Consider the following 21,991-nt stretch of genomic DNA (forward strand, 5'->3'; position numbering starts at 1 on the left):
ACATCATTTCTTTAATTTCTATTTTCCTTGTTAAAGAAACTAGCTAATAAACAGACAAATAAATAATAAAGAAACAAATAAAAGCACCAGACAGGACAGGGTTGAGGCTCCATGGAGATGCATTTAATTACATTTCCTCCCAGGCAGCCGCTTGGGAAGCTTTTTGTTGTTGTGAAAGTGGATTTGACAGAAGTGGGAGGTTAGTAAGGACACTCGTGAACTGGTACTTTATTTAATTATTTTCATTTTGTGAGATATTTTATCCGCTGTAAAAAGCAGAGAGAGGGGTTTTTTTGGCACAACTTCACCTACTTCCAAGGTGCACAGAGAAGGGGGAAATAGCATAAAAAGCTCCAATATTACTCTTTTTATTCACCACTGAATTTATCTGATAGCACAACTACTGCTTTCTGAATGTAAATCTGATTGACATTGCTAGAGTTCAAATTATCAATTATGCAGTTCCTAGACTGTACGCAATATTAAAAATACTTCCTACATATTAACACATCAATAATTTGATTTTACTTTGAATATGTTATTATATACATATTCATAAGGGACATTTCTATTGTGGTATTGATTTATAGTTTTGTCCTGTGGAGCCGCTGAGGTGAGATGAGGTTTCTCACTCAGCACTTTTCCATTGAACGAAGTGACGTCTCAGTATTTCCTCGTATTCCTCACATTCGGGCGTGGGAACCTTTTTTAACACGGCTGTAAAAATCACTGATCCTGATTTTACTGAAGAGCACAGACGCCGGCTTTGAGCATGGATCAAGTTGCTGCACCTGAAACCAATTATTAGTGTTGAAGCTGCAGAAACATCAGACAACAGCATCAACAAACACGGCAGCCGCTGGAACAGCCGGCCGGATGATCATCTGAGAGCACCTGGAAGTGTTGAGAACTTATTGAACTGATTAATTAATTTAAATGGTTCATAGACATTATTTACATGCATTTATGTTGTAAAATGTTGTTCCATTTTACTTCGTTATCCTTCTTATGGATTCAATGTCTTTTTTTGTCTTTTTAACCTATTTTATTTAGTTTAATTTCACTCTATGTCACTACTATTACTGTTATTATAGCTTTTAAATATATATAATTACATTTTAATCATGTTTATTTCCTGTGCATTGGTCTCAATTTGTTGTCTACATTTTTTCTGTATTATTATTATTGGCTTGTCAATCATGTGTGAAGCACTTTTAACTGTTCTAATCTGTATGAAAAGTGCTACACAAATAAAGTCTGATTGATTGATTGATACTGATCATGTTTGTTTAATTTGCACAGTCATGCTTAACATTAGCACATATCTGCTTTTCACTGAAGCTGCCACTAGAGGGCAGTACAGGCTTTCATTTGACTCCTCAGCTCTGAGTGGAAAAACATTTAAAAAGGTTTTTTTGCCCTGAGCTGAGTCTGCTGGGCTGTTTATCTAACAGTCTGTATCACTCAAATGATGGAGAGATTATAGGTGTTTATTGTCCAGCTTTAGGTTTACCAGTAGCAGAAAAGGAAAGCACGGCCGTGTCTGAAATCACTCCCTCATTAACTACTCCCTATGTATAATAGTCATTCAATAGTTGACTCATTATGAGCTGTCACTGCCAGCTGTGGAGTTGCACAACAGTAATTTTTGCATCTATTGTTAGTAGACAGTAGTGTAAATGCTATGAACCCTACTTCTTTCATTCCACTGTGGAGTTTTTGGACAGTCGGAATAAAAAAGCAGGCAGTAAATATAGTAATTCTACTGTAAATAGTGTGATTTTGGACAAACTCAAGATTTTAGTGCAACCTAAGAGGAATATTTGCCTTGTATGCTGAACTCAGGGCAAAAATATATTATTTCCAAACAGAGCCAGTCCATAAATCATATGCAGTCAGTCATGTATTGAGTAATACCTCATTGTGTATGCGTGGTTGATGTGAGCCACAAACGTGTTTTTATGTGTGGCTTGACAGAAATGGCTCGTTTTATGGTCCGTTTTTATATGCAATGTCTGTCAACACAACACAAGCAGGTCTGTGTGAGGTTGTTATGAAACCTGCTTCAGTTTGTGCAGAGAGAAAAAAGACACAAATGCAGTTAGGGTTTGTTTTTTACTGGTATTGTTTAATAAAATCTATAAAATATTTCACAAAAAAATACAATACATTATTAATTGTCATCTCATTACCCGTCAGACGCATCCTTCAGATACATATATATCATAATAATCAACACCGACATACAGCTTGTGCTTTAAAAACCTGACTGACACTCCTTTCTCACTCTTTGTACTTTCATACAATTATAAATAAACACTGAGGCTTTCTGCTCATTATTTTCAGTCCGGTCAGACAGATTATACAAAAAAAATGATGAACCAAACAAACAGAAAAACAAAAAAACAAAGAAGTGGTTTTATTTCTCAGGCTGAAATCCAACAGCTTCACACTGTGTTTCTGTGTGTGCGGAGCCATCAGAAGCAAAAAACAAGTTGTTGGGGCAGCAGTGTGCTCCTCGTACATCTCATGTGATTGGTCGGTGGTCTGAGACTGGGCAAAACAAGCTTTTTAAACCCCTCCTACCGAACAAGTGACGCAAGCCGCTTCCTCCCAACCCCTCCTCCTCCTCCTATTTTTTCCCTCCCGGCCCTCGCTGCCACCTCCTCCCTCAGCTAGTTCACTGTCAGCCTGTCAGGATACATTAAGATCATATGCCAGTAGTGTTCACTGAGCAGAGAAAAAGGGCCAAGAAGAAGGAAGAAAGAAATGATGGTGGTGCTGGCTTTGACTGCTTTACATAACACCTCAACACAGCTCGTTCTCTTTTTTTTCTTTCTCCTTATCAATGAAGCTCGAGCTCAGACAGCCACACAAAAAAACAAACCTCGACAAAGCTGAGAATTAGGTTCAGTAGTAAGGCACGTTGTCGACATGAGACAAGATGGAGATGAGGACGGATTACTTTGGCCTTTGGCGGGAAAGCGTTGGATTTTCAGCCCAGAGATAGAGAGAGAGACGGATTTCAGACAATGAAATAAACTAGATTGTTTTTCTATCAGTGACAGTCAATGGCTCACGGTGTAAAAACAGGAGTGTCCAGGTAAACCGACGACAGACAACAGACATCCGGAGGTAGAACAGGAGTAAACAACAGTTAGCGAAGGTCCGAGCATCTGCTTCATGTCAGCCTTTCACTCGCTGTAGCTCTTCTACTAGACAGGAGATTGGAGTTTCAGGTAGAAACATACAAAACTGTTTAAGAAAAAAGAAAACAGAAACACGCTCCTGACTTTGCAGTAAAAAAAAAAGTCATGCCATCAAGGCCATAAAAATACATCGGTATTTGTTATCATTTACAATTCTCAGACATGGCAAAGTGAAGTCCTGATTGTTGACTCGAGGCAATCATCTCCTCAGTCAGAACAAGACTGGGATTACATTACTAATATATATGTATATACGTTCTCTGCTGCGTTCATGTCACGTTGGATTTAACGTAAATACGAGCTGCCGAAGAGGAGAAGCTGTTTACATCGTCCTCGTGGTGATTTATAGAAAGTCCCATTTGGTGTCACAAATGGCGCATAAAGAAAAGCAGCTGACATGGCAGCCCAAAGTCATAAAGATCTAAAATTATAAGTTACACTCACACCAAACGATCAACTCTACATACATAAAAAAACAAGTTGAATCTGCTGCAGTTTGTGGTCGATTTTCATTCATAAATAAGAATAATATTACATAAAAAGGTGTTCCAACATTTTGCCATCGCGGCAAATGACGTGACATCAGAGTCTCCTCGACATAAACGCAGCGTTACATTTACGTGGACTGGAAGCTTACTTCTTTTTGACCGGTGAATCCTCAAATTCAGAGGCCACATTCTCCCGTTTCACCAGCCAAATAAATATTTAGACTGCAGCCGCAATGACTTCTGTGCTGATGTCAGTTTTCTCAGTCTCATTTTAAAGATCCTACACGGTTCAATAGGAGCTGTTCAGTCCCAATACTGTGAAAGGGGAACAAGGCCTTTGCACTCTTGGCTGGCCGAAGCAAACCCTCTTAAGTAATTGAATGGATTTCAATTAATAATCAACCTGGGATCTGATCTAACAGCGCACTAAACCTGACACCTCAGGTTCCTTCGTCCTGAGTGGAATCAAACTTCAGCTACGACTTTGAGAGAAAAAGAGACATAAAAAGTGGCAGTGAAGATTTGAAATAAAAAGGCTCCATCTGCATTTAAAGTGTTACTGAATGGAGGAAAAGTCCAACAATTCTGCCCCTGTTACAACACTTCAATTACACGTGTTGCAATATACTGTGTCCCAACCAGACTGCTTTACTTTTACTACAGATTGATCACTCATTACTCAAAACACAAGCTGCTCTGAGCCTTTAAAACACGTGCAGGATGTTCGACCAGTTTGTGTTTTATATGGGATGTTAAACTGGATTCTTTATACACAATCATAAATGTTTCATATCTATTTATAGAAAGAAGCTCCTGTATATAACTCATGATTTTAAATGAGTTACATGCATCAGAATTTGGGACTAACTGAGGCTTAAAACATATTTTCAACCAAAATGTCAGATGGAGTCTTTAAAAGAAAAATCCAAAGTCACACTAAAAGTTCATTAACCATCGCCCCCCAATCCTTGAATAACAATGTATAGTCAATGTTCAGGAGTTCATGTTGAGGATCAGGACTTTACTAGAATCTCCATGATGTGGTCCAGCTCATTCAGGTCCATCAAACATGACTGGAGACTCCCGGCAGAGTTGTGGCCACCTGAGCGCATCTTCACGTCCTCGTCCGCCCAGAGCGACACACTGATGGGCCACAGGGAGCCCGTCGCCCAGGCCGAGGGCAGGTCCGACGACGTCTCGTACATGGATGTGTCAATGTCCTCGAAGATGTCGTCCAGGGCGAGGTCGCTGAGGTAGCCCATGGCGTTTACTGCATCGCTAAAAGTGTTGATTGTCGCGGCAGGAAGTGGTTTCTGCTGGTCAGGCGAGCTGTTTGCCTCCTGAGAAGAGAGTTCTGGGGACAGAGGCGGAGAGAAGCTTTCCCCGTCCTCCTCTGCGCACCCGGGGCACGTAACCTGCATGTCCCCCCTGAGAAGACAAGAGTCAGGGTGGCCGCCGTTGAGGAACGCGTCCTGGGTGCAGGTTCCCGCCACGTCACTCCGCATGTCGTCCTGGATCTGCCTGAGCGTGTTGATGAGCAGCACGGAGCGGCGCAGGCTGAGCTCCATCCCGGCCTGGTAGCGCTGCAGCTTCTCCAAACTGAGGCCGAGCACCCGTTGGCGCTGCTGCAGGTGACTCGTGTCGGATTTGGACGGACCCACAAGGAGCCCGCTCTCGCCGCCCATCAAATCCTCCACATCCTGCTCCTTCTCCTCCGTCACAGCGGCGGGGACGGACTCAACCTCCAGCTCCTCCAGGCAGCTCCACTTCCGCTTCACACCACGACCCAACATCCTCCTACACACACATTAATGAATAGAAATCATCAGTTACAGTTCATGTACATTGAGTTTGACCATTATACAAACTTAATGTTTTTCTAGTAGTGCTGCTAGTATTAATATATTCCCACTTTTACCAAACAGTGCATGTATTCAGCAATCTACTCCTAAATATTACACACTTATAAAGCATTTAGACAAAAACAAATCTCCCATACAAACCATAAAATGATGAAGTTGATCATCATTTCATTTGATTGATAGAATTACAACAAATATTTACCTACTGCAGCTTCAAAAGGAGGGAAAATTAGATATTTTACTGCATTTAATTAAAGAATTACCTTAATCAAACTTAACAAAATTACAAAAACTAAATCACAAGCACAGTTTTTTTTTCCAGTGGTGCTTAACTGACAGAGAAGAGAGGCTGCATGTCAAGCTGCATTACCATGTAGTAAACCCAGCATCTAGTTTATGTAAGAGCACTAGGCAAGCAAACATGGCTGGTTTCACCTTCATTTTCAATTCAACAAGTACCAGTCCCCCCCCCCCAAAAAAATAGAAACAATGACATCCAAAATACAACTGCAAACTAAATTTACATGATGAGGCTTCTAAGTTTAGGTTGATTAATTTTAAGTTAAGGTTTTTTTTTTCTTCTTCTTCCATTTGAGGTGAGAGGCATCGTACTGCCATGACTCATTGCAGGATGTTAAGACTTTACTCATCCATACAAGCATGAGTTTACTTGATGATTTTAAGTGCTTTAGTCGTTGTTGTAGGCTATACATTCTTTTTTTTAAAGAGGCACAAATGAAGATGAGAGTTTCATCCTCCCCCCATCAGAGGGGGGGTTAAAGCTGCTTGGTCTGAATTGGTACAAAGGTTGAACTACTACATAAGTAAAACGTCTGATTAAATAACTCACATAATTCAAAACTATTTTCTCTTTTAAGCAGTCGAAATAATTATATAATTGTGCCCTATATCATACTTATTTAACCCTAGAAAGAGCCCCGAGGAATCACCCTGAGATCACAGCTGGGTGAAGCGCAAGTTTGAGAGCAAAACTTAAGGACATTTTACATGAAAAATAAAATGAAATAAATGTTTAAAATAAATTACCTTACGTGTGCTTCGAAAGTGTCATGAGCTTTTTTTCCCTCTTTCTTTTTCTTCTTTTTTTAAATCCTCAGCTCGTTTCGTTTCGTCCCCGCGTTCCTCTGCTATCGGGTCGAGAGGAATAAGAGGAATGTTCAGTCCCTCCACAGAGACCAGGGAGGGGGGAGGAGGCGTGGCCGGAGTAGGGCAGCTCTCAACCGGCTTCCATTGGTCCGCCGAGCCGCTGATCAAGCCTCCACCTCCGCCACTCACGGGGCTGCGAATGTGCGGAGGAACGGTGAGCTGCTGCTGCGTTCAGGGGCATCTCGTGTAAACCGCAATCGGGAGCGGAGCACACGTGAGCTGCAAATAGGAGTGGGGGTGGATGATGTGTGGGATTTATTACGAGACGGATCAAAGTGTTTAAAGTATTAATACAGATACTGATTGTAATGTTAAAACACGATCTTGACAACATATTCACAGCTGCAGCCTGAAGACAGAGGGCATGTGACATTGACTATAGGCCAGGGTTGTCAAACATGCAGCACGTGGACCAGAACCGGCCGCCAAAGGGTCCAATCCGACCCACTGGATAACTTTGCAATGTATGAAAAGTGCAGATACTGTTCATAATGTAAAAATCTGTCGTGACAGCCTATTCAGAGCTGCAGCCTGAAGACAGAGGGCATGTGGCATTGACTATAGGCCAGGGGTGTCAAACATGCAGCCTGTGGGCCAGAACCGGCCCGCCAAGGGGCCCAAATCTGGCCCACTCGATAACTTTGCAAAGTATGAAAATTGCAGAAAAGTCATATATCCAATCCAATATATCTGCTGCTTTTCCACCCTGACCAGAATACATTTGTCTGAAAAAACTATTAACCCTTTCATGCTTGAATTATGATAACCTCAGTCAGGATTTTACTCCTAATTTCTTTTAAATTTCTCTTTAGACATGAAAAAAAATATTTGAACTTCATTTTTTCTTTCACCAAATGATTGACATTATAATAATACAAATCCGCTGATCTACAACCAGAAACATTACTGCAGGTTTAATGGTGATGTATGGGATGACGCACTAGTGTAACTATGCAATCAAAATCCTTTCATACATAATAAAACAGCTTTCAAATAGCAGTGACCGTTATGCGTGTTAATTCATATGGTCATATATTGAACGCTCAAAATGTTGTCACTTATAGTAAAGTTATAACATATATAATATAGTCTTTGTAGGTTATTATGTAATAGTTTTACTGGTTCGGCCCACTTGAGATCAAATTAAGCTGTTTGTGGCGCCCTTAACCTAAAAATGAGTTTGACACCCTGAGCATAGGCAGCCGTCCAGGGCAGAGATTTTCAAAGTGGGGGTCCTGGTACCTCCAGGGATCCGCAATACAAAAGGGGAATCATTTCTTGTTACTATAGTTTAATCCATAAGTTACACAAAGACAGAGTGTATGACTGTTGTGGTGATGGGGCACAAAAATCTGACCAAATGTGAGTCCCTGGTCTGATTTGTTTCAATTTAAAGGTCCTTGACGTGTAAAAGTTTGAGAACGATTGGACCAAAGCACCAAATGAGTGGAAGATAGGGTTTTTTTTGTTTGTTTGTTTTGTTTCTTAATGACAAGTGTGCTTGTATACAGCTTTTGGAAATATGTACTTGTTCTCCCTTCCCATAACATTATTTCTCCCTTTTTCCACATTGACTTGTTTTCATGTAGTTGGATCCTCAAAGCCTTGCTGGTCGGCTGGTCAACCAACAACCTCTACTTTCTACTTTCCTTTTTATCTGGCAGAGTGGGAGGATTTCTTCTGGGCTGGAGACACGATTGCTGCACTTCAATTTAGTGTGAGTACATTTTTGAAGTTCTAGTACTACAGTAACCTCTGGCTTCACAGTTCAAATCATTTATTTTTAAGTAAACAGTAACTACAGCCGTCAGATAAACGTAGTATAAAAAGTACACTATCACCTTCTTAAATGAACTAGAGTAGAAGTATTAAGTCATGTGAAATGGAAATAATCAAGTACCCTAAAAGTGATGATTTGGCCAAACCAATTAAGAAATAAATAAAGTAAAAGGTAAAATAAGTAAGTACTTGCATTCCTTCACTTAAACCAAGATGCACGAGGAGATGACAGCTGCTTGTTGGTCTTTCTGCCATTGTTGTTAGAACAAGGAAAAATTAAACAGGTCAAAATGTACTGTATGTCAGAGGAAATATGAAGTTAAGGAGAACAGACGTCTCTCGTCTTCAGTTTTGGAACAACTATGAGATATGTAAGTAGTGACACCAAAGTACAAAGACACTGCATTACACCTGAAAAGTCCTTGATTCAAAAGTAACTAAGTAGTAATAGGTATTAACAGGGAAATTTACTTACATTATACAAAATTAAAGATTCTCATAATGCCAAATGGCCCAATTCAGACCATTATTCATTATTACTGATGTATTTTGACAGCATATAAAGTCACATTACATCAAAATATTAGTATAAAATGTCAATACTCCTGTAAAATACTTCAAAACTGTAAAGTACAGTTGAGTAGAGCACTTAAATAAAGAAACCACCACTGCCAAACTTCAAAAAACGTGTGGTTTCCTTTTTTTAAATACAATAGCACATGGTTTTTAATGGGTTTTTTTAAAACATTTTCATGTCTCATAACTCTGTTTAGATGCCAACAATCATCACACATTCAAAAAGTTGTGTGAATTAAAATATAACAGGAAGCCCCAATTATAAAATATATATAGAAATATGATGGTGTATTTCATAATTGCAGTCTACCGGTGTTAAAAACAGGCTTATCGGTTTGCAGTGGGAACCTGAACGCATCATTTTAAAGGGACAGATGACTCAGAGGGGAAGGGGAAGGACGTGACCGGAAAGAGGGGGAAGGCAAACACCAAATAAGGAAACTCCTCTTTCACGTTTTTCCGTCTCTTCCTATTGAAGCTGTCACAAGGTTGGTGCTAGAGATTGGATCAGCCGGAGGGACCAGTTGCGAAAGAAACTCTCGCGAGGATTTAACTCCCGTAATCTCGCGAGGACTTTTCTTCCCTCCAGCTTGATCGAACCTATCATTTACCCCGGTCACAGTCAGCTACACTTCAGCTTCTTCTTTCCTTCTGCTTCTGGTTCCTCTTTTTTTTTTTAACAAGAAAAGTAAACACGACATTCTTGCACTCTTTGTCGTCTGACCTACATTTCGTGGTGTTTTTTTGCGACACAGACGCAGGCCTGTCATAACCAATCTGAGCTCTGAAGTTTCAGGTCTGTGCCAAAAAAATAAAAGATCAAAAATAGAGGATGAGAATTGTGACATTCATGTGTGAAAGGAGAACAAGAGAGGTATTAGGAGGGTTGTTTTAGGAGTTTTTGAGATGCAAGTTGTTTTTTTAAGTAATTTATTTTAGAGCTGCAATGATTAATTGACAGAAAATTAACTATTTTGATATGCAGTTATGTGTTTTGTATGTTTTTTAAGCCAAAATGTTAAAGTTTTCCTGTTTCCAACTTTCAAAATATGATGATTTCATACTTTTCTTTAACATATATTATTCTAAACGTATAATCTTTGGATTTTATACTGTTAGTCAGACAAAACTGGGCTCAAAAACAGGTTTGTTTGACTATTTTCTGGCCATTTATAGACCAAACAATTCATGAATTAATCAAATAAATAAAAAGATGAATCAATGCAGCTCTAATTAGTTTAGTTAATCTCTTTTACATAAACAGAATTCAACTATAGCTACAAAAAAAAAAAAAATGTTTTACTTAGATTTGTGAGTCGTGGTTGTTGTGGCTTTAGGAGGAGAACCTGAAGGCAGCACAAGACCTGCAGCCTCTTAGCAGCATTTTAACCACGAGCGTGCTCACGGTGGTCTGACAGCACACAACACATGCATTGTGAGTCAGGTATGTTACGTATTATACTGAAGTGTAGAATAATTGCTTCCAGGCAGCTAAAGAAAACTAAGAAAAAAATGGCCTCTTCACATCACAAGGTGTAAAAACGTGTATCTCTAAAAACAATGCACGTTTTCAACATCACATTTACTGTGAGCTCTCTGTTTCTGCTTTTTAAGACACTGTAATCTCTTTCTCTCTCTCTTTCTCTCTCTCTCTCTCTCTCTCTCTCTCTCTCTATCTCTCTCTCTCTGAAGACTCGCTTTCCTCAGGCTGCCTTTTTGCTGAGTCACCGAGGCCATTAATCTTTAACTATACAGTAACCAAGACTCTGCAGCAGGGCCGACATGCAGAGTAAGCTGCAATTTTACACCTTTTTGATAGTTTCAGACGAGTGATTTCTATTTAACTGCCTCATTAAAATAGGAATATGAAAAGTATTAGTTCAGGAGATTGAAAAGTAGCATTTATTATTATTAAATTCATAACCAGGCCTGAGATTCTTTGTGTGGCTCTGCTCTGAAAAGGTTAGATTCATGCATGCTCTCAGCTGCAAACAGACAATAGTCCCTTTCTGCTGGATTCATTTTAACACTCCCTGCATATCTAATACAGAATCTCACGGTCCAACGTCATCATGTGACAGCACGTGAGGACAAAGGTCCCACTGCAGCCGAGTCACATCTAATTCTCCCTTTCAGCGTTCTCGTGTCGCTATTGAAACGGAAAATTTGACACACAAAAACACACGAACGCACCGAGCAGCTACTGTAGCAGAGAGCCGCTGAGCAAGGCAGCAAACTGCCTCAGGGTTTAGCAGATTGTTCAGAGGAGTATTGCTGCAAAATTTAAGCTTTTTATGTATTTCATGCACCAAAACAAGCCCCGTTGAGCGTGTTGTACCTCTACTTATTGAGTAGTGAAGTCAATGATATTTGTATAGTCAAATATAAGCAGCAATACAGCATCCTCTGTCCTTACACCCTCAATTTAGACAAGGAAAGACTTCATAAAAGAAACCCTGTAATGGGGAAAAGTGGAAGAAACCTCAGGAAAATTTGACACACAAAAACACACAAACGCACCGAGCAGCTACTGTAAGAGAGCCGCTGAGCAAGGCAGCAAACTGCTTCAGGGTTTAGCAGATTGTTCAGAGCTTTTTATGTTTTTCATGCACCAAAACAAGCCCCGTTGAGCATGACGCACCTCTAATTATTGAGTATTTATTCACAAATCAGCCGCTTGGAGCTTAAGCAGCAATACAGCTTCCTCTGTCCTTAGACCCTCGATTTAGACAAGGAAAGACTTCATAAAAGAAACCCTGTAATGGGAGAAAAACAAGAGCAACAGACGACGGATATGTCTCTCAGTACAGACAGACAAGCAATAGACGAGTGTAGAGAATAAACAAAGAGAGCAAAATACAGAAATACAGCATGAAAAAACTAAGTTAACAACTAAACTGTATCTCTAACACTTATTTATACTATTTTATAGGTAGACTTTATGGCAGAGCTGTTGTATTAGATTGTGCAGGTGTTCCTAATAAAGTGCTCTGAGTTTATATTTCCAGCAATGAACATTAGAACTTTATTTGAAGTTGATGCCACACACATGTGCATCGTCCTGCTGCCCTAAATACTCATTAAAGAGTCAAATATGCATCTATATACTAACATATACTAACCTGAGTGTGGTATTTCGCTCTTTTATGTATATACACATGGCTGGAATGACATTAAAAATCCTCAAATCCCTTGAAAATAGACCCAAATATTTGATTCTAGTTAAGCTTTTAAAAGACATATCAATATTACATACAAAACCATTAATGATAAAAAAGGAAAAGAAAAAAGTTAAATATTAAAACCCTCTTACATACGACATAAATGAACAGTTTACTTTGAGTTTGAGATGTACGCTGTGTAACTGTTACAGGAAATCAACTTTAAAAAAAGGCTTAGCACATTTCAGTAGTATTTCCGACCTTTAACATGTTTAACACAAGTGAAACAAACCTGTGACTAAAAATAGTCCCTTACAAATGTGTTAATGGGTAATCACCTGTTAGAAAGGATGTTCTTTTTTTCCATCTTAAAAAAAAGAAACGTTGCATTTGTGACACATTTTAAACTAAAGTCAGAAACACGCTGCTGGTTTTAGTCTGTTAAATATAAATAAAATAAAATATAATCAGACTTACCATCAGTACAGAAAATATAAACAATACTTTGCAGCTTTAAGGGATGAAACCACACGACACGATGAATAGTTGCACCTTTTATTATAAAAAATATTTACAAAGATGCTACAATGTTTTTTTCCTTAATATAAAAAAATGCATACATTTTACAACGGTAATTAGTCTTTGAAGTTCTAGCTCCCATTCAGACCAGAGTGACATCCTTCAGGAGTGTTGTGGTAAGGTATTAAGCGTGTCGTAATACTGTATTTTTGTCAATACATTTTGTTTGCCTGAGTTTAATCTCTTCATCACGATGATAAGGAACAATTTTGAAAAAATGCATTTGATTTTCCACATCTTCAGGAGAAAAAGGCAACTGTTTGCATAAAGGAATTAAAGGACATTTGAGTCGTATACAATCATTTTTGAAACACGTATGACAGAGCTGCATAGTGATTTGAATAGTAACCCGGTTGTTATTATTATTATTACTAATAATAAAAAAAAAAATGTGAGGAATAAATAGGTACTGCATTCAAACCGGAGGGGATTTTTTTTTCTTCTTTTTTTTTAGATAAATATAATTTCATTGGGCCTCATGGTTGTTTTTGTAGTCAATATGGCATGTCTGTACCTAGATATAATAAATACAATAAATAAAACAACAATAAATTAGATGGGTTAACACAGAGAGTTCTTCATTTGTAGTTAGAACAAATGAGAGAAAGAAATATGGCTTCTTGATGCAGTTATCACCCCGGGGTTTCTCCAAATGCTTCAGGAAAAAAGCTGTTATTAGATCTGTATGTAAAAAGCAGGACCGGAAATTTACTGTAGAATTTGTACACTGGCCACTGTAAACTTACCAGAAATGGACAAATCTTTAACCAGCGCTCGGTTGGCGGCTGGCAGTAATTTCCCTTTCCTGCGTAAAGCTTTTTGAGGAAAAAAAAAAAAAAGGAAAAGAAAAGAAAGAACAGCGCCTACAAAGTGTGACGATGCCAGTCCCGACACCTGTTACAGTCGACTTGTTATACCAAACCATGGGAAGACACTGTCTCGAGTCTGGCTACATTAAAATCTTAAAAACCGCTTGGGAGGGAAAAAAATAATAATAGTAATATCAAATGATACTTGCAAAATCCCCAAGCTGTATAATGCAAAAAATATATTTCTATATACACATACGTACATATACATATATTCCATTCATAATTGCTCAAATCTTTAGGAAAATATGCATTGATTCATAGATTTGGATTTACAATTTGTTCTGATGCGTGTAGTGTGATGAATTTTTCTTAAGTCCATGTAACAATAAATAGAAATGGACAAAAATGGCAGAGAGTACGACCAGAAGGAGCTAGTATGACAGAATGTATGACAGACGTAAACATGGAAAGTACGTAAATAAAAATGCATCATGGTATAGGTAATTATCCTTGCCTTCTCACAGAAATCGTTGACTTTCTTGGATTTCATCGACAAAGTAGGAAACTAACGGCTTCGTCCACAGACTGCGACGGCTCGTGAACCCCCAAAAATACAGTTATATATCCCGCCCCCCCCCTCTCTCCCTCGCTACTTTTACCGGCCAATTACATTTTATTTCTTTTAATACAAGATTAAAGTGTCCCAACAGCCGCCTCGTTGGCATACTTGGCTATCGGAGCAGACTAACTACAAACTCAGCCAATCCTTTAACCGATGTGGCTCGCAGTTAATTTCCCACCTTGTCCCAAAACCGCCAACTATCTCCACGTGTAAAAATACCACATTCAGAACACGCACATGTGTACTGTGCATAGTCTGGTAAGAGTCTGTGGGATCAGTACAGGCCAGAGGAATGTTCTGAGTTTCAGGATCCCACTATGATCTCCATAATGTGGTCCAGTTCGTTCAGGTCTGACCTACAGCTCGAGCTGGAGCTCAGGGCCGTCGGCGCGTGAGATGAGAGGCTTTCCAGCAGGTCGTAAGGTCCCATCTTCGGAGCGCTCTGCATGCCCGTCAGCACCGTGTCTAGGTCATAGTAAGATGGGTCCACGTCTGAAAACAGTTCTTCGAGAGCCGGGTCAGGGGGCGGCGTGGGGTGTTTGATCTCGAAAGTCCCAAAAACCTGCTCCCCTGTCCTGGACTCTGGGGTCAGGGTGTCCCGCTCCACCTCCTCTCCCTCCGACACACACTCCTCGCTATCCTCCTCTTCGTCATCCTCGCAATCACCGTCTTCCTCTTCCTCCTCCCAGCAAGGTCCCATGCCAAAAGGGCCCGCCAGATAAGAGGCGGAGGAGAGCTGAGGGGAGACGGTGGACAGAGTGGACATGGTGACCTCTGTCTCCACGTCGCCCTCCATCACAACCTCCTCCGCGTGGTAGCCTTCCTCCAGACCGACCACCGAGAAGGGTTTGGGGCTCTGACCCGCCTGAGCCGCTGCGTCCGTCTGTCGGCAGAGCACCTCGGTGGCTACGAGGCGGTCGGCGGGACACTGAGCGGCTGCCAGGGCCTGGGTCATTATCTGCCAGGTGCCGTCCTGGGTCATCTCCTCCTGGATCTGCCGCACGGTGTTAGCGATGAGCACGGAGCGGCACAGGTTGGGTTCCACCAGCATGTGGCAGAGCTGCAGCTTGATCAGCGACATGTCGAGCAGCGACTGCCGCTGCAGGCTGTAAGAGGACGACAGCGTCCGGACCGCCGCAGAAGTAGCCGCCGCCGCCGCTGCTGCCGCCGCCGCCGCAGCACTCTGGTCGCCACTGGAGACTGGCTCCTCCCCGGAGTCTGAGAACTTACGTTTGGTGCCCTTCGGGAACATGTTGTCTCTCTGTGGTGACGGCGAGGAGACAGAAACACAGTCAGACACAGAGCGACTCAACTGACCAACAAATGTATGACACTGACAAACACACAAAATATCTACTGTTCTGAATTTCACTAGCTACGAAGCATAATGAGAGTAAAAAGTGCCATGTAATTAAAAATGTGCATGTGTGATGTAATGAGGCTATGTGGTGTAATACTTGTGTGTGAACATGAGGGAGCTAGGGCTACAAACTGCTGAGTAGCAGCTGTGACTTTATAAATAAACTCTACAGCTTAAACTCTTTGTGGACTACAGTAAACAGTAAATTGTTTGTTGTAGTTGTTTTTTTCTTAAAGTTTGCTATACCTTTCCTGTTGAGAGGCACAGGCAATAGCATAGCAGCTTGGTCCCGGCTGCAACGCTTCAAGTACTTTTGTACGAGCGACAAGCAGCTTTTGTTCAGCACCATTTCTGCCCATTTTAGGCCAGTCTGAGGCAAGACTCCTGCTGGGCGGAACAACCACACTTTTAACAGACCACTGAGCCACCGAAAATAGCATGGTTACCAACTAAATGCGAACGCTGCATCAAAGTAAGCACAGACTAAAGAGAGACCTATGTCAGAAAACAAAAAAACAGCACTCAAGTTACATGATCAGTGCACTTATATTCTGTCCCACTGCCACCTGTGATCAAGAAAATAGTCCTAATCAATAAGGTGCTTTTTTTTTTAAAAAGGGATAAAAGTGATTTACAAAATAAATTATAATAAGAAGAAAAATAACAGCATTTACAATATTCACAATACAATATACCACCATGAACCACTAATATTTACAGGGGATATCAGGTTTCCGGGTCTAACACACGCCACACTTCAAAACTAGTTGAACAAGATTTTCACTTTCTCTTCACTGGGGAGGGGAAGAAAAGTAGAGTCAACTTCCTTATTACACCCTGCTTCACAAACACACAAATGTCTCACAGGTATATAATATATATATATATAAAATACAAATTAACACTCCTGTCACCATTTTTTTTCTCCTGTGCTTAAAACGAGATGCGAGTAAAAGGAGACTGCGCTCTGAAACAGCAGCCTGTGGCATTTAGTTTTCCATCAGACAGAGAGAAAAAAAATAAGTTTGCAGTGGCCGGCTGCGTCTCTCCTCAGTGTTAAAACCTGTGGGTGAATGATTGATTTCACTTCTCTTCAACCTTTTTTTTTTTTCCTCCTTGTGATACATTTACATAGAATCACAAAACAACCAATAGAGGGGGGTTTCAGGGGGGGGGGTACAATGAAAATATTAATACATTGTAAAAGGATTGTAAAAGCATAGAAAAAAGGGTTTACAGAAACAGGAAATAGGTGACAACAATATCACACAAAAAAGATGACGGCCTCAATTTTCCTCAGAACAGAAAATGAAACTAAATGACACTGATTGTTACCGTCACAATTAGTCTGGCGAACCACAAGAAAGACAGAAAGGGGAGATTCTTACATTTGTTTTTCCTCTTTTATTTTTTTTTTTTGTGTTTTAGGAATGCTAAACAATACTAAAAGCCCTATAATCTGTTCAAATTACATACCATCTTAAAATGAACACACTGTAGCACTCGGGGGGGAAGGGAGGGGGGGGTTCGTGTTGTTCAGCCAAAAACTAGGATGAAAAAAAAAAACAACAACACGACGTAAATCAACAATTTTTGACATTTAATCCATATATATAAAAGTCAAATATGACATTTTTTTCACCTCTCCTCACAATAGAGGAAGTCACTTTTCTCTTTTTTTTAACACCACGTGAAAGAAAACCTGCCATACAATGAAGAAAGAGTATTAAATTACAGCTACTGTCATCCCCTTGTTTAATCAGGACTGAACTTCAACCACCATTCATAATAAATTATAATCCATACCAATAAAAAGAAAGAAAGGAGAAGTGGATCTAATGTACACTGAATGATTTGGGAACCTGGAGGTCTTTGAGTCCTCGCTTGCATAGAGTAACGTTTCCTGACATTGGACAAAATAAGGAAGTTCGGGGGGTTGGGGGGGTTGGGGGGTAAAAGTCATTTATGAAGGTGCCCGGAGATCTAAAAATACAAAAAAGGTAGTGAGAAAAACAATATTATGGAGGTGTGTTGTCTCCTTGTGTGGTGCATTTGTGCTGCGGCCCTGTTAAACAAGAGACACTAGAGAGCACTATTCTCCCTGAAGGATAAAAACAACAACAGTAATGCAAAATGTGTAGAAAAATTGAATAAATTGAGAGAATGAACAACAACCAGGAAGTTAAAACAGGCCTATAAACTGAGAGAAGAGCACAATGCAAAGAGAGGAAAGATCAGTTTTTTTGACATAAAGACAGATTGTTTTTTTACTTTTCTTTCTTTTTTTTTGCAGGTAAACTAATAAAAGCGTTGTTTTTGAACACCTCATAGTTCAGCATTTTGGGGTGAAATCTCAAGAGTTTATTTGATGATTCAAACATTTAAAAAAATCTACATAAATGAGAAGTTGGTGTGTGTTTGGGGACAAAAAGTCTGATTGAAAATGTCTCGGTCACTCTGATTAGGACGAAAATGTGTTATTCAAACAACTGATGCAATACTTGTTGTTTTTTAGTAAAGTACTGTACAGTTTCTTATGTGATTGTATAATTATTAGTAATAAAAATGTTATTTGTAGCACACAATTAATACAGAAATGAAGCTCAAACTTTCATAAAATAGCACAAATGAAAAACTAATTTAAACTTTTACACAAAAACTAACTATTAACTATTAAAAACTAAATTAAAAAGGTGTTTCAAAGCGTTGATGTGTTTACTAATCTAGTAAACTAGTTCACATTAATTGTCATTATCTCAGATCCTATTATATTCTCTACTAAGTAAGATATTCTTTATACTTTTTTCGGTAAATTGCTCAGTGTATAAAATAACAAAACTGACCATAAAGTTTCAAAAAGGCCAATATGATGGGTACAATTACATTAAAACGTTTACAAAGTTACACAAACTTTATCTACACGCCTCAAAATCTACCAAAACCACAGCGAATTTGATGAACATATGATTACGTAACAAACTCGGTCATATGCTGTTCAGAGTGTGGTTAGTGTCAATTTTAAGACTTAATACTTTTAAGAGATAATTCTGTCTGCTACGCCTAATCAGAGTGACTGAAATACAGATTATCATTAATACATTAAAAATCTAGGGCTGCAACTAGCCATCATTTTCATTATTGATTAATCAATTAGTTGTTTGGTACATAAAATGACAGAAAATGGTGAAAAAATGTCGATCAATGTGTTCAGAAACTAAGTGAAACAAGAAACAAAAGGGAAAAAAATCACCATGTTGAAATTAACTAATACAAATAGACAAAGTGTTCTGCATTTACATTTAGAAAAGCAAACATTTAGTGGAAGAACTGGTCGAGTAGATATAGAAATACCCAGAGGCAATGTAACTTAATGTACTTTACTTGAGTATTTTAAGCTACTTTAAACTTCAAATTCATACATTTCAGAAAGAAATATTGTATTTTATACTCCACTACATTTACCTCAAGTTGGGATTGGGAAATATATTGATATTCACTATTGTAATATCCAAATATATGATATATATGTAGGCTTTTCCTGGTTTTAAAAGGTTGCATAACAGTAAAGTGATGACACGTTGTTAACTTACATGACTGCTCTACCTGTTCTGACTCATTTACACGTTACTGATGATTATCTATTAAAACTCTACAGTTAACAATAGTCATTGTTTAAATAAAGTCACAGTATCACTAAAAAAAAAAAAAGATTCTTAATGATTAATCAAGGAGGTGTTAAAAGTCGGTAACTAATTGATTAATCGTTGCAGCAGCTCTACTTAAAGTCACAAACACTTCAACACATTTTAGAGCCTTTTAAATTAATTATAAATTCATTTTTCTGACTAAAGATTTCACAGGAAAATGCTGACATGTGACGTGTTCAAAAACTCAAGATATCAAAAAGGCAAAGAAAGAAATCCCCTTGTTGAAATAATGCACATATTATTTTGTGTGTGTTTCCAGTATTACACAATATGATGCATATCAGTCCCTCCAGGAAATTGTGATTGCAATGATTAATGCAAATTCAAGAAATCTCTGCAGCTGTTTTTTTATGTAAGCTTGCAATTTTGTTAAAGTGTTGCATCATTTCTGCGTGAAATGACCAAATGAACGACTAACTAAGGTATTTTGTGTATTTGTAACTCGCACATTCAGGTAGAAGAAGGATAAATGTCACCTGCTGACTAAAATAACGTCCGCAAACCGAGCAAAACTATTTCCAAAAGTTGGTTTTATTCAGTTAAATCAGAAGAATAAAAAGTTAATGTTAATCAGACAGATGTATGTAATCTACCTAAAAACATAAAAATGAACACTTTGGAAATGAAACTACACTTTTATGGTATTACTGAGTAGTTATATTTGCTGCTAATGTTAAAAAAAGTGAAAGTTTATTTGATAAAGGCGTAAAAAAACAGACTATTTGGTGTTTTATGTAACTTGAGAAAATAATTGTAAATAATCAGGACTGAAATATAGTTGCTTTAGTGATATATGACATGCTTTAGAGATTAGATTTGATTTCCTAATTCTTGCAACTTTTTCTGCAGAAAAAGCCCAAATTTGGACAAGAAAACACTCATTTTTGGAGTGTAATAATCACCACTAAAATCCCGGAGGGACTGAGTCATCACCTCCTCTCTGATATAAACACAGTTGTTAAGCCTTTATCAAAGTATATATGATAAAGGCTTAACAACATACATTATTTGGTGTATTATGTAACTTTTGAGAAAACATTTTTTTTTTTAAATCAGGACTGAAATATAGTTGCTTTCATGACATGTGACATGCTCTTTTATCTAAGTTTTAAATGGTGCAACTTTTCTCCTAATTCTTGCAATGTTTCCTGCAGAAAGAGCTTAAATGTAGACCCAAAAAAAAAAACACTCATTTTGGGATTTTTGTAACGTGATAATCACCTTAAAAACACCTTTAAAATCCTGGAGGGACTGAGTCAACCCACCTCTGATATAAACAGTTGTTTTTTTTAGGATAAAATGTAATATAAAGACTACTTGTGTTGTGTGTATGTGTGTGTACTATGCTAGGAGCCACAGAAGCCAAACAAAATGCAGCCTCTCTTTACGTCAATGGCTCCTAAGCATGACCCATCCCCCAACCGACTAGTGTTAAAAAAAAACCCACACACTTTCACCACTCGCTTTCCCAAACTAAAACATTAAAACTAAAAAAAAAAACAACACGACCACTTCAATTAACTACCCCTCTACCTATCCCTACGGGTTAACTATGCGTTATAAGCGGTAAAAAGCGGGTAAAGTGGCGCCGTTTTAAAGGGGCCGTGACTGCAGCATGCTTTGTCTTTTTCGGAGCATCAAGAGCTACGAGGCCATTTTGCGCTATAGGAGCTAACAAGCAGCTAGCCTTGCTATGCTAACGGCGCTCGAGCGGCTACTTTTACCTTTAAAAGAGCAACACAGTTAGACAGTGACGGTGTTAAAAATAAGTAGAAGCAATAAAAGACGGTGTAAAAGCGTAGCCCAAGTATTCTAAGTGGTGTAGTTTCCCTCATTTTGTTTTATCATTTATCGTTAAAAAGGCGATCGGCTAACGCTAAAGCTAATTAGCTACAGCGCCCACCGTTCCATCCTTCCTCCCCCCCCTCCCCTCCGGTGCTTCCTCCTTCCCCTCCCCCGAAAACAAGACTCCATTCCCCGCCACTGAGCTGCTAACTTCACCCCCTCTGTCTGGCTGTCCTCACACACAAAAACCCCAACAATTTATAAAAAATTAGAGGAAATGTTACATCGTCGCCGTACTCACCTCGTGTTCGTGTTATTTTATTCCAGTCTCGGTCATAGGATCGACAGCAGAGGGGAAAGAAAGCGGAGATCAGGTTGAGATGAGATCATTCATGCCACGGCTTCAGTGCTGCTGCTGCTGCTGCTGCGGAGAGCTGAGAGGGGAAGGGAGGGGGGAGGGGAGCCATATGCCTGGGATTCCTCTCTAATCATTCCTCCCTGCTTTTTCTCTCTCGCTCTCTCTCTCTCCTTCTCCCCCCTCCTTCTCCTCCAAACGCTTTATTTGGCAAACAAGTGAAAGCTTGAAGAGTTTTGGCATCCAGAACAAGAAATATAATATCAGTAGTTATTTAAAAACCTGGTCTGCATTTCACATTTTAATTAAAGTCAAAACTAACATAGTAAGGAAGGTTGGGGACAATTAAAACATTATTTTTCACATTTTCACACTTAACTCAAAGACTTCCCATTTCCATCAATGTGATGAAAAAAAAGATTATATAAGTTAATGTAAAGAGGAGTTTTCTGTAAATAATGACTTAGTATCTCAAATTAATGACTTAGTATCTCAAAATAATGACTTAGTATCTCAAATTAATGACATA

General features: G+C 39.0%; 2 protein-coding genes across 6 annotated transcripts; both read right to left on the reverse strand.

The window, feature by feature from the left end:
- Positions 1–2,821: 2,821 nt before the first annotated feature.
- Positions 2,822–6,714, reverse strand: si:dkey-177p2.6 (uncharacterized protein LOC568712 homolog). 2 transcript variants are annotated; one of them, XM_062440326.1, is made up of 2 exons: positions 6,607–6,714; positions 2,822–5,494 (listed from the first exon to the last, which is right to left on the reverse strand). In XM_062440326.1, the coding sequence occupies exon 2, from the start codon at positions 5,488–5,490 to the stop codon at positions 4,711–4,713; it is 780 nt and encodes a 259-aa protein (XP_062296310.1). In that variant the 5' UTR covers positions 5,491–5,494; positions 6,607–6,714; the 3' UTR covers positions 2,822–4,710. The 2 variants fall into 2 exon arrangements, with proteins under 2 accessions (XP_062296310.1, XP_062296308.1); XM_062440324.1 differs by having other exon boundaries at positions 6,612–6,698.
- A 6,069-nt stretch (positions 6,715–12,783) lies between these two features.
- On the reverse strand, positions 12,784–21,561 carry cdca4 (cell division cycle associated 4). Of its 4 annotated transcripts, none has more exons than XM_062440434.1 (3): positions 21,409–21,561; positions 17,092–17,162; positions 12,784–15,516 (listed from the first exon to the last, which is right to left on the reverse strand). In XM_062440434.1, exons 2-3 carry the CDS (start codon positions 17,092–17,094, stop codon positions 14,560–14,562), a joined length of 960 nt encoding a protein of 319 aa, XP_062296418.1. In that variant the 5' UTR covers positions 17,095–17,162; positions 21,409–21,561; the 3' UTR covers positions 12,784–14,559. The 4 variants fall into 4 exon arrangements, with proteins under 4 accessions (XP_062296418.1, XP_062296419.1, XP_062296421.1 ...); XM_062440435.1 differs by having other exon boundaries at positions 12,784–15,999; XM_062440437.1 differs by lacking the exon at positions 17,092–17,162.
- Between the last annotated feature and the right edge of the window lie 430 nt (positions 21,562–21,991).

The sequence above is a fragment of the Scomber scombrus genome, chromosome 19 (assembly GCF_963691925.1).
Source record: "Scomber scombrus chromosome 19, fScoSco1.1, whole genome shotgun sequence".
Taxonomy (NCBI): domain Eukaryota; kingdom Metazoa; phylum Chordata; class Actinopteri; order Scombriformes; family Scombridae; genus Scomber; species Scomber scombrus.